The 13,893-nt window shown below is 39.6% G+C and overlaps 1 protein-coding gene across 3 annotated transcripts in view; it reads left to right on the forward strand.

Annotated features, from left to right (window-relative positions):
• adam22 (ADAM metallopeptidase domain 22) overlaps positions 1–13,893 on the forward strand; it is a 68,648-nt gene that overhangs the window by 45,272 nt on the left and 9,483 nt on the right. For all 3 annotated transcript variants that reach the window (XM_085176079.1, XM_085176077.1, XM_085176078.1), the window contains exons 9-24: positions 352–426; positions 2,351–2,422; positions 3,429–3,595; positions 3,683–3,767; positions 4,997–5,087; positions 5,756–5,807; positions 9,341–9,440; positions 10,173–10,244; positions 10,454–10,546; positions 11,221–11,301; positions 11,387–11,437; positions 11,540–11,603; positions 11,709–11,814; positions 11,898–12,017; positions 12,353–12,521; positions 13,219–13,318. In XM_085176079.1, coding sequence (XP_085032205.1) covers positions 352–426; positions 2,351–2,422; positions 3,429–3,595; positions 3,683–3,767; positions 4,997–5,087; positions 5,756–5,807; positions 9,341–9,440; positions 10,173–10,244; positions 10,454–10,546; positions 11,221–11,301; positions 11,387–11,437; positions 11,540–11,603; positions 11,709–11,814; positions 11,898–12,017; positions 12,353–12,521; positions 13,219–13,318 — 1,498 coding nt within the window. The remainder of the gene's footprint in view (positions 1–351; positions 427–2,350; positions 2,423–3,428; positions 3,596–3,682; positions 3,768–4,996; positions 5,088–5,755; positions 5,808–9,340; positions 9,441–10,172; positions 10,245–10,453; positions 10,547–11,220; positions 11,302–11,386; positions 11,438–11,539; positions 11,604–11,708; positions 11,815–11,897; positions 12,018–12,352; positions 12,522–13,218; positions 13,319–13,893) is intronic.

Genomic DNA, 13,893 nt, shown 5'->3' on the forward strand with positions numbered 1-13,893 from the left:
AACAGCTCTCCAGCCCCCTCTTCTCGTCTTCTTCGGTTTCATGAAATATTTATCTTATAAGTAGAGGCTGCTTCCCTCCTCGCCTTTTCTCAGACATAGTCAGGTGTCTGCAGCTGTCTGTCTCTCAGCCCTGAAAGCTGCGCTCATATTTACTTTGATTAGGGCTCACAGACAAACCTGGTTGGGCTTTTGCTAAGCTGATGCTCTTTGATTTGTCGTTTATTTTTCTTTGAGTCTCGAGTTGACCTTTGTTTTTACTGTACTCCTTTGAAATTCTCCTTAATTTTTTTTATTTAGAAAAAGATGGCGTCTGCCTCTTGTTAATATGATAAAACTGTCGTCTCTTTTCAGGCTCCACGTTTGTCACGAAGTGTAGAAGATGAGACCAAATACATCGAGCTGATGGTGATCAATGACCATTTAATGGTAAGCTTATTAGAGACTACAAAAAATAGACATGAATGTGACCTGAAGCCAGAAATCGTGTTATGCTGGCCCACTGACCACAAATCTCTCTAGATTGAAGTGATGCAGGTGTGAAGCGTCACTTTTTATCACGACTGTCTGACTGTTGCATCACAAACAGTCATAGTAGAAAGAGTACACATCCCTTTTCAATTCTACGGACTTATTTAGAAGATCATAATAAAAATCAGCTGGTGCTTATCAGGTTTAAAATTATTTAATTTCAACCTCAGGTGCACAGCAACACGAAATACTACACAGAGACTGTATTTATTTACTAAAAACAGTTTTGTTTGCAATATTGTTGCAGTTCATTGAAGTTTGCGAACGTCCCTTTATGCATAACTCTCTTGAAGTCATATGACAGCATTTCATGGGTTTGGGGTTAAAGTCTAGGTTCACACTTGACTTTAGAGTATTTTGGTATAAAGAGGAGTCCATGGTCAACTCAATGACTATAAGTTGCCAAGGCGCCGTCACTGCAAAACGCCCAAAATCATCACCCTTTCACCACTGTGTTTCACAGTTGGTATGAGGTGCTTTTTTGCTGATGTGCTGCTTGGTTTTCTCCAAATGTGGTGCTGTAATGACAGCCAAACATCTCCGCTTTGGTTTCGTCTCTCTAAAGGAGATTCAGCTTTTCAAACCTTAGCCGTGCTGCCATGTTGTTTTTAGAAAGGAGAGGCTTTCTCCTGGGAACCCTTCCAAACACACCAAGTTCAGTCATCTTTGACATTTAACATACTAACTGAGGCTGTAGATTTAAATTTCTCCGAGCATTAGAAAATCTGCTCTTCTGGTTGAATTTGCTGCGTCGTCCACTCCTGGGAAAATTGTGGCATTGTTTTGACACACACCATGAATGCCTCAGACCAGCAAAGTGCCAAAACGTCTGCTTTTTATAGAGGTGCTCACACTTGGTGATGATCAATTATTAAATTCCATTTGAGTACCAGTACCTGGCTGCTACTTATCATCTTAATTCCTATGAAGGCAGAAAGGGTGTACTTAGTTTTTCACAGGACTGCGTATCCAAACAATTCTGTCAATATTAAGAGTCGTAATAATTCATTTTACATTTTATGCTTCAAAGATGTAAAATACATAAAATACAGCTAAGATGGAAAAGTTTGGACGCATATACACTTGTTCTTGTAAATTAATTTTGTGGAAAGATTCATGTGGTCATCCACATAGATAGATATTGACGTAAATCTTGGTGTTACCATTTCCAGTAAACAATAGTCAGACAGGGGGTTGCACGGTGGTCATGTGGTTACCACTGTCACATCACAACAAGAAAGGCCATGGGTTTGAACCTGCTAGCGCGATAAAGATGTTCCGTGTGGCGTTTGCATGTTCTCCCTCTTCTCGTGGACTCCTCCCATAAAGACATGCATGTTAGGTCTGCATTGGACAAGAAGAAGATGGATTGATGAATACTGAAACAGGAAGAAATAGTTGAAGCATGTCAGGCTTTGGATTTAAGACATGTATGAAATTAGACTTATTCCATTGTTGGTTGTGTGGTTTCTTGGGTTTTGTTAAAAGAAAACCATCTTTTAAATAGCTCAGAGTCTACAGGAAGCTGGGTGGGCTGAGAGTCAAGGCTGTAAACAAAGTAAGAGCATGCACTCAAACGCTGCCTTTACTGAGCATGAAAAAACCATTCTGATCAAAACGTGCCTGACTAAGATCCACTGGAATGGAATTGACTTTGTTTTTATATCATAAAAGCAACATTAAGACTGAATCCAATGTGCAGACACAGGCTTCTTCCATACATTAAAATGGCTTAAAGTAAATTTGTTCCAGATTATGAAACCCATTTATATTAATTTATCCTTCTTGTCTGTCTTTCTCTTTGTTTTTTCCCTTTCTACAGTATAAGAAGCACCGGCTTTCCGTCGGGCATACGAACAACAACGCTAAGACAGTGGTCAATATCGCTGACATGGTAAGAACTGTATCGATCCGCTTCTTGGAAAGCTTGCCACAAGCACTCCCAGGTACTGGAGTCAAGCGCACGCTGCACTGATTTCTCATTTAACCAACCTCACTCTCCCCATTTAAAGCCTCTCCTGGCCCATAATATGCCGCGAGCCATTAACCGCCCAGTTATGAGGTTTTCAGATTACTGGATGTCAAAAGCAGTGGTGGCATCTCGACAGCTCAGAGGCAGATTTTAAGTGTTTGATTATTTGTTGCCACGTCTGTGTGTTGTATTACTGAAATCTGAGCTGGGACAGGGTCACGTCTGTAAGCTGAGAGGCTGGTGAAGCTGGAGAAAGGTCGTGCTTTTTGTTGTGCCCTTGAAGAAGATCATATGAAGCAGGCTTTATTTAGGAGGCATAGCATTGATTTCTTTCATCTATTCTAAACACTATAGCACACACCTGGAAGAAATGTTGGAATAAGAGCTGGAAAAGAAATAATGCAACAATGGTCTGGAGCAGGCTTAGTGTCTTAAGGTATTATTGTTCCTTCTGCACTTTTGGCAGCAGTGAACTCTCCACACAGATGCACCAGCAGAGGCAGATAGTTTGAGTTTGTAGGGGCCACATTGGGATTAAATCATGCACACTGACCCTTCCATCCCTGTACTGAGAAACCATTAGCATTTATTTTGAATGCAGACACTTTGCTCTTCTCCGGTGTTTGTCTGGCCCGAGGCACCCGCAGATTTGCGTCTTATGAAAGCAAACATTATTATTTACAGCAGAGTTTGCTCCCACTGTGTCCTTCAGACGGTTACCTTTGTTTACTGTCTGTCTGGTTTCTTATGATGTGCCGCAGCTGTCTGGTGGCAGGATCATACTGAGCATTTGATCACTGTCGTATTGAACAGCTGGAGATGCCGATGCTCATGACACATCAAACCGAATATTTTTGCCACTTTCTGTTACACAAGTATTTAAACCTTCTTGACATTTTTCCTGATATTAAGTTTGCTTTTTCCACAGATTTTCAGGGAACAACTTAATACCCGAATTGTGCTCGTTTCAATGGAAACCTGGTCAGCTGACAACAAATTTAACATTGACGATGACCCCATGGTGACCCTGAAGGAGTTCATGAAGTACAGGAAAGACTTCATCAAAGAGAAATGTGACTCTGTTCACCTCTTCTCGTGAGTATGACAGTTAGGAAAATAAAATGTTTTTTTCCCCCTTATACACTCAGCATCTTTTGATAAAACACCCTTTTCTTTCATCAGAGGGTCTCGTTTTCATAGCAGCTGGGGTGGAGCTTCCTATATGGGCGGAGTTTGCTCTCTCACCAAAGGAGGGGGCGTCAATGAGGTGAGTAAGAATTAAATAATTTTAAAGTTAAACGATGCAGACAACGTGGAGTTCAATCAGTTTACATTGAACACCACCAACACCGACTGTTTTCTCTGATTAAATGAGGGATACAGTGCTGTGCAAAAGTCTTGAACCAACCCTCATTTCTATATTTTGCCATTTTTAACGTGGTCTTGAGCAATACTTCTTCAGGGTTTTCTTTGGACATTGGCTGCTTTTTCGCCCACTTTCAGACGAATTCTTTTTTGTTTGTTTGCTTGTTTGTTGTTAGGTCCCTAAACACTGAGCTATGAATCATTCAAGCATTAATAACGGGATGAATCATAGTTGTGTCTACACATAACAAACAACTTAGCAAAGAACTAATTTTAAATGGTGTCTTTAGGCACATGGGTCCGTCTAATGGAGTCACCTATCCAATTTTTAATTTTCTATCCAATATCTTTAGTAGGGGTCAGGCGAGAGGTACAACAGTGAGTGTCTACAGCCATCTATAAAACACGGTGGAGGCTCTGTCATGGTTTGGAGCTGTATTTTAGCCAGTGGTGTTGGAGATCTTGTAAAAATCAATGGAATTATGAGTACCATCGGATTTTGAAACTCACTCTCCCCATTTAAAGCCTCAATCTCATCTGGGCAATGTCTGATTGGCAATAACTTAAGTTTTCAGCATCTGAATGATCCCAAACACACTGCCAGTGCAGTAAAAGCATACATAGATTAAAAAAAACAAAACAAAACACACACACACACACACACACACACATACACACACACACACACACACACACACAGTGGATATCACTATCAGTCATGGATTGGCCCCAGAGCTCAAACCTCAACAAGAAGACTAAAAAAGAAATTTTAAGAAAGTTTATGTAACAGAGTTCAGGCTGTATTGAAGAATAAAGTTGACGATAATAAATACTGACTTTCAAGCTTGATAGAATTGTAAAGATTTTGTTTTTGCCTTTTTCCTGCACATTTCAGTAAATTGTTGCAGTATTTTCAGTTTTCCCACCAAAATAAACAGACATGAGGGATGACTCATTTCTTATGCACACTGCTACATGTCAGTACTAACCATATCATTTCAATTTTCTTTCATTTAAATTAATTACTGTTTTTTCTGCTTTACAACAAGATTTCCTACAATAAATCAAAGATTCTTGGTCTTTTTTTCATTGATTCACTTCATTCTCTCTACCTCTGCATTTTTTCTTCAGTATGGGAAAACTAATGAGATGGCCATTACCCTCGCACAGTCTCTTGGACAGAACATTGGCATCTTCTCGGACAAGAAGAGGATCCTTAACGGTAAACCGTTAAATCTTAATGATCCCTTCTGTCTTCTCTCACTCTCTTCATGAGATTTAACACTGATTATTATTTGTTATTTTTGTTTTTTGTTTTGTTTTTTGTTGAGGTTTCATCATCACCATTCTCATATATGTTGTAAATGCACCCCAGAAAAGGAGAGGAGGAATGAATGGCCAGGCATGTGTTATAACCTAATAGAATAATTAACTATACTATCTATAATAATTAATATCTTTATTTTTTCTATACTTACGTCACAGAACAATATTTTTTTGCTTGTTTGCTTTGTGTTTTTAAGTTTTCTTTTCTGGACATTTCTATATATTTATGCATTTACACACATGCAAATGCATCTAACTTTAACCGTCTCCTGCAATATGAGGTTAACTAGTAAAATATGTGTAAAAAACACATGTAAATACCCGCATTTTTTTGTCTTTTCATTTTCCTTCTCCAACATTATGTGCTTTTATGTTTTTCTTTTCCAAACCTCCCTAATTTTATTATTACTGTGTCCAGTATTTTACACATCTGTACACTATATATGAATTGCACTTGTTTTTGTAAATATTGTCAAATCCCCCCCCCCCCCCCCCTAACAATAATAAAAACACACATTCTTCTTAAAACTCAATTTTGATGATATCACAAATGTATTTTTCCAGGTGAATGCAAGTGTGATGATCGCTGGGCCGGCTGTATCATGGATGACATTGGGTAAGTTCCTTTTGAAAGTGCATTTCCTGATCTCACAGCTGAATTCTTGTCAACTCTCACAGATGCCGATGATTCAGTCTCATCAAAGCATTTTAACAAATTCTGACACAGCGTGGAGTTGGATGCAATGTTACCCAGACTATAAGTTGCTTTTGTTCCCTTCCCTGTATGAGTATTTACTTAAATATTGCTATAACTGCAGTTATCAATAAGTGTCATCCTGCCTTGTCAAAGCTATGTGTTTTAATATGTAAACATAAAGTTTACATGTGTGTCTCTTATGTATTTAAAACCAATTAAATCTCAAATATCAATCTGTTTATCCATTTAAATTACATGTATGTCATTCACTGCTGTGTTCTTGTACCTTTATAATTCACCACTAGGGGACAGTCCAGGTTTAATTTCCAGTTGCTATCTTCTTGTTATATAACATTGAGCATTTTTCTGCATAAAGGCCTTGTGTAATGTCTTATTTGCTTAGATAAGAAAATAGATGATTAAAATATTTTTGTGGACTGCACAGGCCTGCTTAGCATCGTGCCACTGTGAGTGTCTGTGTGTGATCTGTGTGTGTGTTGTCTGTCTGTGTGTGCGTACCTCTCTTCTTAAATACTTCTTACAATTCCCCCCCCCCCCCCCCCCCCATCCCGAATGGGACAGCAGGTGAGCTGAAGCTTGTGAGCGTTGCTTGTGCTGGTTTTGAACCAAATGGCTGCGTCAGAGGGAGGTTGTCAGTCATCACAACCTTTCCCTTTGTCATCCAAGGGCACTACAGCCACTGTGTGGCCCCAGCTTCTCATTTTACCTAGATGATATGAACAAATACAGCTTGATGTCCTGTTTGTAATACACTGGCTGTATTTTTCATGATCACTTTGTAAAATATCACATACTTAGTGTGTATTTTTCAGTTTTTGGGCAATGTTACTGACTGAATAGCTGATAAATGTCATTGATTTGTTTTTCCCGATTGCCGAGAGGCTTCTTCTCCACCCTGCTGTTTAAAAATTAAAACTTCTCATTACTGATTTTTTTTCATCGTTATCCAGTTGATACAGTCTGCAATGTCATTCTCATCTTAGGTCAATATTTGTCTCATTCCCCTGTAACAACACAACAAGTACACTTCCCAAACACTGAGATCCTGCTCTATTGGCTTACCTTAATAAACCTCCTCTATTGTCACAAGGTCACATGACAGAGGACAGGTGACTTTGTGTTTATTTAAACCTGTCACCTGTGAACAGACCCAAGCAATTTCCCTAAAATCGAGTCAGTGGTATTTCAGACGATTGAATTCAATGAGCGGCCTCTGGCATATCCGCTGACAGAAGTTTATTTTTAATCCCTCAGCACCTGCATGTCTGATTTTCTTCACCTGACCATCTTTAACTAATTTTTTCACAGGATGTAGCTCCTCTGTTTGCTTGTGTGTTGCGCGAGTGCGTGTCTGAGTGGATTTGTGTTAAAATACAGACGGGACACAAATTAAAGGAAAGAGAAAAACAAGATAAGTAAGGAAGAGACTTCCTCGTTAGATGTTTTAATCAGCGCTGTCCAACACTCAAGTCTCTCACAGGTGTTTGCGAAGACAACAAAATGATTCACATCATTTTCACACTCATTAAATCATTCAGTGACATTTGTTCAGTTTTCATCCTGGAAGTGGCCTCTGCCCTGTTATAGGATCAGTCAGAGCAACTTTATGTAGGTTTGCAATATTTGACACATTTCTTTAAGGGGCCAAAGGCTCCCAAAGCTGTGCCAGCAAAGCTCAGGTTTTTCCTTTAATATGTCACCCATCTGTGGGTATGTGTGCTCCTGTGCAGTGTATACAGTAGCTTTTCTTAAGATCTTAAATCCTAACTACACCTTGTATAAACTGAAGTTTCTTAAAAAAAAACACACATTTTCCATTAAGGTTAAGTTAGGATTTGGTAGCAGTTAAATTCTGTAGGTTTTTCTATTTTATTTCCTTCCTTCTCCTGTGAGAATGGGTGTTGCCATCAGCAAACCGGGTCAAAATATGTATTTCAAATGGAGCAACCTTAAAGCCTTTAATATTTTTTAATTTAATGAGGCCAGATAGCCTAAAAAGCACAGTACCAAGAATAGACAGGCACGACAAAGACTCAAATCCCACTTCACAGTTTAAAAGCGGAGATTAAGAAATGGCTAAGCTGCTGATGAGCGTCCTAATAACCACCAGGTGTTATAAGCTGACTGCAACGGAGCGAAGGAAGGAAGAAGGTTGCTAGCGAAATAGTTTGGTTTTTATAGTTGTCTTTTTATTTATATTTTAAAAATATAATACATATTTTGATCATATTGCGTGCATGCTGTGAAATAAAGAGTGAATAATAGTGTTATTCCACGTGGTACCAACTGGGGAATCACACAAGCATGTTTCTTCTTTGCTTCACCTCATCTTGATGTTTAAAAGGGAATGAAAGCTACAAGATTTCAAGAACAAATCCCGTATAAGAGCCGGGACAACAATGAACCTTATTAATCCCCAAAACTTGCAGAAATATTGTAGTGTACTTCATCCATTACCTCCTCTTTATATAACCATCGTCATCATTGGCGATGGCTTCATTTAGTCACACTACACATGAAACATCAGCCAAAGCCTCTCGCACCCTCGACTCTCTCAATATTGCATTGTCTGGTTTGGCAGGCCTGATGAGCCACTCTAACCTTTTCCTGCAGAATAATTAGGATTAAGACTAACAGTGCAGAAGAACATAATAATATTTAAGTGCTGCTCACTGTTGGGATAATGCCATTAAAAGCATCAGCCTGGCCAGGCATTTTTCAAGCTCCGCTGAGATCGGACACTGAAGTCCGGATGGATGTGCCATCCAGCTGGACTTTAGCCTTTAATTATAAATGAATTGAAGCAATCACAGTGAGAATTAAAGAGCTGATGACACTCTCAGCAGAGCTTGATTTCTATTCTGAGCAACTCATTAAAAAAATTAGTCAGATATTCTTTTTGTTCTTTTGGGGCTTCAGTGTCAAATGATAATGCAATGCCGGCTTAAAAATGACTCATCGATAATATTAGGCTTGTTTTCCAGGACAACGTAAAAACGGCACATCTTAGAATCCATTTACAACCCGCTCATATCTCCGTACGATGTTCACAGAGTCAGTTGTGCTAAATGTCTGTCTCCATGTTATTATAAGGATCTCCTCTGAACTGTGAGTATAGTGAACCTGTCGTAAAACCTCTAATATTTAAAGTGTGTTTTATGTTTGGTAAAAGAAGAAGCAATCTTAAGTATATTAATAAAAAACAGTTCACACTAGTAACTGTAAAATTGTGTAAAACTAAATTGTAATTAAGTAAATGCACGATACAAAGACTGAACGGGTTAAGGTGCTTAAAACTGTGTTTTTTCAGTCTTTTGTTCTTTGGTGTTGGCAGGGAGGAAACCCTCTCTCACACACACAGTAAAATCTGCACACGTGGTTTATTTTGTGTCCACGTTAACAGCCCGATGCGTTCTTGTTGTTTTGAACAGTTTTTACCTGCCCAAGAAATTCTCTGACTGCAATGTGGAGGAGTACTATAACTTCTTGAACAGTGGTGGAGGAGCCTGTCTGTTCAACAAACCTCTGAAGGTAAATCATACTTTCAACCAAATGCTACATACGTATATAATCTATATATACTGGAAAGTTCATTAGGTATGCCTTGCTAGTATCAGGGTGGACCCTCTTTTGCCTTCAGATCTGCTTCTTCACGACATCGATTCAACAAGGTCCTGGAAACATTCCTCAGAGATTTTGCTCCATATTCAAATAATAGCATAACTCAGATGCTGCAGATTTAATCAGCTGCACATCCATGATGTGAATCGCCCGTTCCATTACATTCAGCTCTGTGATATGGTGTGTTATCCTGCTGAATGAAGTAATCAGAGATGCTCTTTTTGCATACCTTGGTTGTAACAAGTAGTTATTTGAGTTACTGTTCCCTTTCTGTCAGCTGGAAGCAGTCTGATCATTGACCTCTGACATCAAACAAGGAATTTTTGTCCTGCTGTTCACTGGAGATTTTGTCTTTTTTTGACCATTCTCTGTAAATCCCAGAGATGGTTGTGCAGGAAAATGCCAGTAGATTGGGAGCTGTTAAAGCTCCATGCCACGTTTAAAGTTGCTGGAATCGCCTTTATTCTAATGCTTGGGTTAAATTTCAGCAGGTCTTCTAGACCATGTCTACATGTCTAAATGTAGTGAGCTTCAGCCATGTGATTGGTTGATTAGATATTTGTGTCAACAGGCAGGTGAACAGGTATACCCAATGAAGTGGCTGGTGAGTGTATATATTAATTTAGCTCTTTATTCACTCAGCTGTTAGACCCTCCAGAATGTGGCAATGGCTTTGTGGAGCCAGGAGAGGAGTGTGACTGTGGAAACCCAGCGGTGAGTTAAACATCCACGAATGAATGAAAAATACACAGATATATATACTGAAGGCTTAACCTTTATGATCATCCAAGGTCAAAGAAACAAGTTACAGCAAAATAAACAATCAAATAAAAACGGTTAACATCTGAAGCAGTGAAGTAAAGTCATTGGAGAAATTAAGGCAAAGAATAAACTGTGTTGAGAAAAGTTTTTCTTCCTTTCAGGAATGTGCAAAAGAAGGAGAGAACTGCTGCAAGAACTGCACCCTGACTCAGGGCTCTGTTTGTAGCAATGGACTCTGCTGCAATAACTGCCAGGTACTAAACCGGACAAGCTGCTCGTGTCAGGGTCGGCAAAACACAGGCCGTATTTAATGAGGGTATAAGCAGCTAACAAAGAAAAATTGTGCTGCTGTAGAATTTGACACTGTTTGGAAACAGTAGCAGGTTTTAAGTGGTTTTTATCTGAACATACTGATCTTTATAAACAGATATGGAGCTGCAGAGTATGGTGGATTTTTGGTTTAGTCACATTCAAGCAGGGTTTGGTTGCATGCAGACAAACAGTCCATGAGGAGAGCAGAAGCTGAAATACTATTAGCTACGATCTGATGGGGATTTAGTTTTAAATCAGCTTTTCAAAAATGTATCTGTGTAAAATCTAACAATGACTGACAAAACAGGAAGAGATATCCTTTTTCCTACATTGGAAGCACTGAAAAAATGGCCGTGGTCTCCGGGGATTATGCCACTTTCAGGCACTCCTCTGCTACTGAAACTGAAACGGAAACTATTTAGGACCATTAAATCCTACAAGAAAAGATATGGACATAGTTCACATTGATGGCGTGTGTTTTAGCTGTGAATGGGCAGACTTGTCACACACTTTACTTTATGATGGCAAAAAACTTTTGATTTTTTGTTTTTTCTGCCGGACGTGGAATGAAACACAAAACCGTTTCCGATTTAATTTGTCTTGTGTGCTGCTACAGATGGAGTTCAGGGGAATTGTGTGCAGAGATGCGGTGAATGACTGTGACATCCCGGAAATCTGCTCGGGCAATTCCAGCCAGGTGAGCACAGATTTTTCCTTCTAAACATCTGCTCATACTTAGATTTGCATCACTGTATTTTTGAGGCTTTCTCTATTTTTTGCAGTGTCCACCAAATGTGCACAAGATGGATGGTTACACATGTGAAAAAGACCAAGTAAGATGTTGATGAGTTTTATGTGATCTTGCATTAAAATGTTTAAAAACCTCTCAGCTGATTGGCATGCACTTTGTTAACAATCACCTTGTTTGCCTGTAGGGTCGCTGCTTCAGTGGAAGGTGCAAAACCAAAGACAGACAGTGCAAGTTCATTTGGGGAGAAAGTAGGTGTTTTCTCTACTGTGCATTCAAACAAAAGGAGATCTAGAGGAGCTGCACAGAAAACACCCTTGTATTATTCTCCTTAAAATTGCTTGTGTTTCCCTCAGAGGCAACAGCAGCTGACAAGTTCTGCTACGAGAAGCTTAACATCGAAGGGACAGAAAAAGGCAACTGTGGAAAAGACAAGGACACGTGGATCCAGTGTAACAAGCAGTAAGCCAGTCGTCTGTGCCTCCTGTGGAGCTCTGGGTTACTTTCCTCTCCTGCTGATATGTGTTTGCACCTTTTGTGTTCAGGGATGTTCACTGTGGTTATCTGCTGTGCTCCAACATCTCTCCTGCTCCACGACTGGGAGAGCTGCAGGGAGGGCTGACTTCATTCTCTGTAGCCCAACACAGTGCCTCTTTGGACTGCAGGTAGCCAAAGGAACGAAAAAGAAAACACCTAAAACCGTTTATAACGATCATTTGTGATCTGTGTTTAGTCTATGGAATACTATTGTTTGTGCAGCACTGAAGGAGGATTGCTCTTAAAAATATCTCCTCACTTGTTGCTCTCTCAGTTGTTTACAAAGCACATAATTCTAGCATCGAGTAAATCCTTCATTGATTGTTAGAGACCCACCGAGCCAGGAAAACTGCATTCTTCCAAACATCACAGATGAACTTAGAAACAGCAGCCTGCACGTCACGCCATGTTTACTGCAAGCCAACATAGCCTTTCAAGTCACTCAGTCTTGTTTGCTCTTCAGTGGCGCTCACGTTGTGATCGACGGAGATATAGACCTGGGATACGTTGAGGACGGGACGGCCTGCGGCACAGACAGCATCTGCTTCAACCACAAATGTCTCCCCATCCAGCAGTTCAACTTCAGCACCTGCCCAGGGACGACTGACAAGGCCATTTGCTCTGGAAATGGGGTACACGCCAACAGCGAACTCATACACCAACGCCTGGAATTGATCCAATCAGCTAAGGGTGTTTAGAGAGGTTGAGATTGGGGTGATATTAACTCTCAGATAAGATAAAATAATACAAGAAATACTTTATTTATCCCACATCTGGGAAATTCCCTTGCCACAATCTGCCACAATTGGGCACTAGAGTCATACTGACAGTTCTCGTTCATTAACTACATCAGGATTTTTAGAACCAGGTAGAAAAAACCGAGCTGTACTGTTGAAATTGCACATCTTAGGGATTAAATGTGTATTTAAACTTGTTTACCATAACAGAGAGAAATGTTCCACTGGTCTGGGCCAAAATGTAAAATAAGTTTGGCATATAATATAATATAATATAATATAATATAATATAATATAATATAATATAATATAATATAATATAATATAATATAATATAATATAATATAATATAATATAATATAAGTGTTTCCCACTTATAGTATTTGGGAAGTATCTATTTAGCTGCTGTCTGGGTTTTCTTTTTATTTTAATGTTTTGATGCCTGATTGGGGACTTGAAATAACTTGAGAAACATAAAGACTTGAGTCACCAGATTTTGTGGTTGCAATCAGACCAACTGGAATTTTGACCCATAAAGTGCCCATAACAGACTTCGACAAATATCTAATTATGTTACATTTTCATCCTGTAGGTGTGCAGCAATGAGCTGAAGTGTGTGTGTAACCAGGGCTGGACAGGAGAGGATTGTAGCTTCATGTTTCCTGTGGCCAAAACCACAGCCTCTGTTTCAGGTAGACATTTTATCCGCCCTCTGCACCTGTTACACTTGTTCCTGCCTCTGTCTCTACATCACATTTTCCCTCCAGTCATATTTCAGGGCTGCTCTGCACACCTGTCCCTCTGTAAAAGCCCCACCCCTCTTCCCAACCTGCTACACCAGTTTCATTTCTTTCTTTATTGTCCTTCCACTTCACCACAGATATGTCATCCTTTTCTTTCTTTTTGTTGCTTTTCAATTGTCTTGTAATTTTTGTTATTTTTGGGGGCTCACGTCTGCTCATTAAACCTGCTGCATTTGTATTCACTGAACCTTGCATGTCATTCTTTTTGTTTGTCATTATTTTCACACTCATTCTTTGTCGACAGGCCGATGTCTTTGACGGAGTGATTTGAGGTCAGATTTAGGTTCCTTTTTCATTGTGTTCGTCTTGTCTTTGATGTCATTTCCCGCTCCTCCTCGTCTTGTCTCACTCCAACTTCAGTCCCATCACAGTTAGATCATTACAGCCCTGATTCAATTGAGAAGCAAGCAGTTTTTATTGTTACCCTGAATGGGAAGCGCTTGTAGGTTCCCCCTCAGAGTAGC

This window comes from Neolamprologus multifasciatus, chromosome 11 (genome assembly GCF_963576455.1).
Source record: "Neolamprologus multifasciatus chromosome 11, fNeoMul1.2, whole genome shotgun sequence".
NCBI classification, from domain to species: domain Eukaryota; kingdom Metazoa; phylum Chordata; class Actinopteri; order Cichliformes; family Cichlidae; genus Neolamprologus; species Neolamprologus multifasciatus.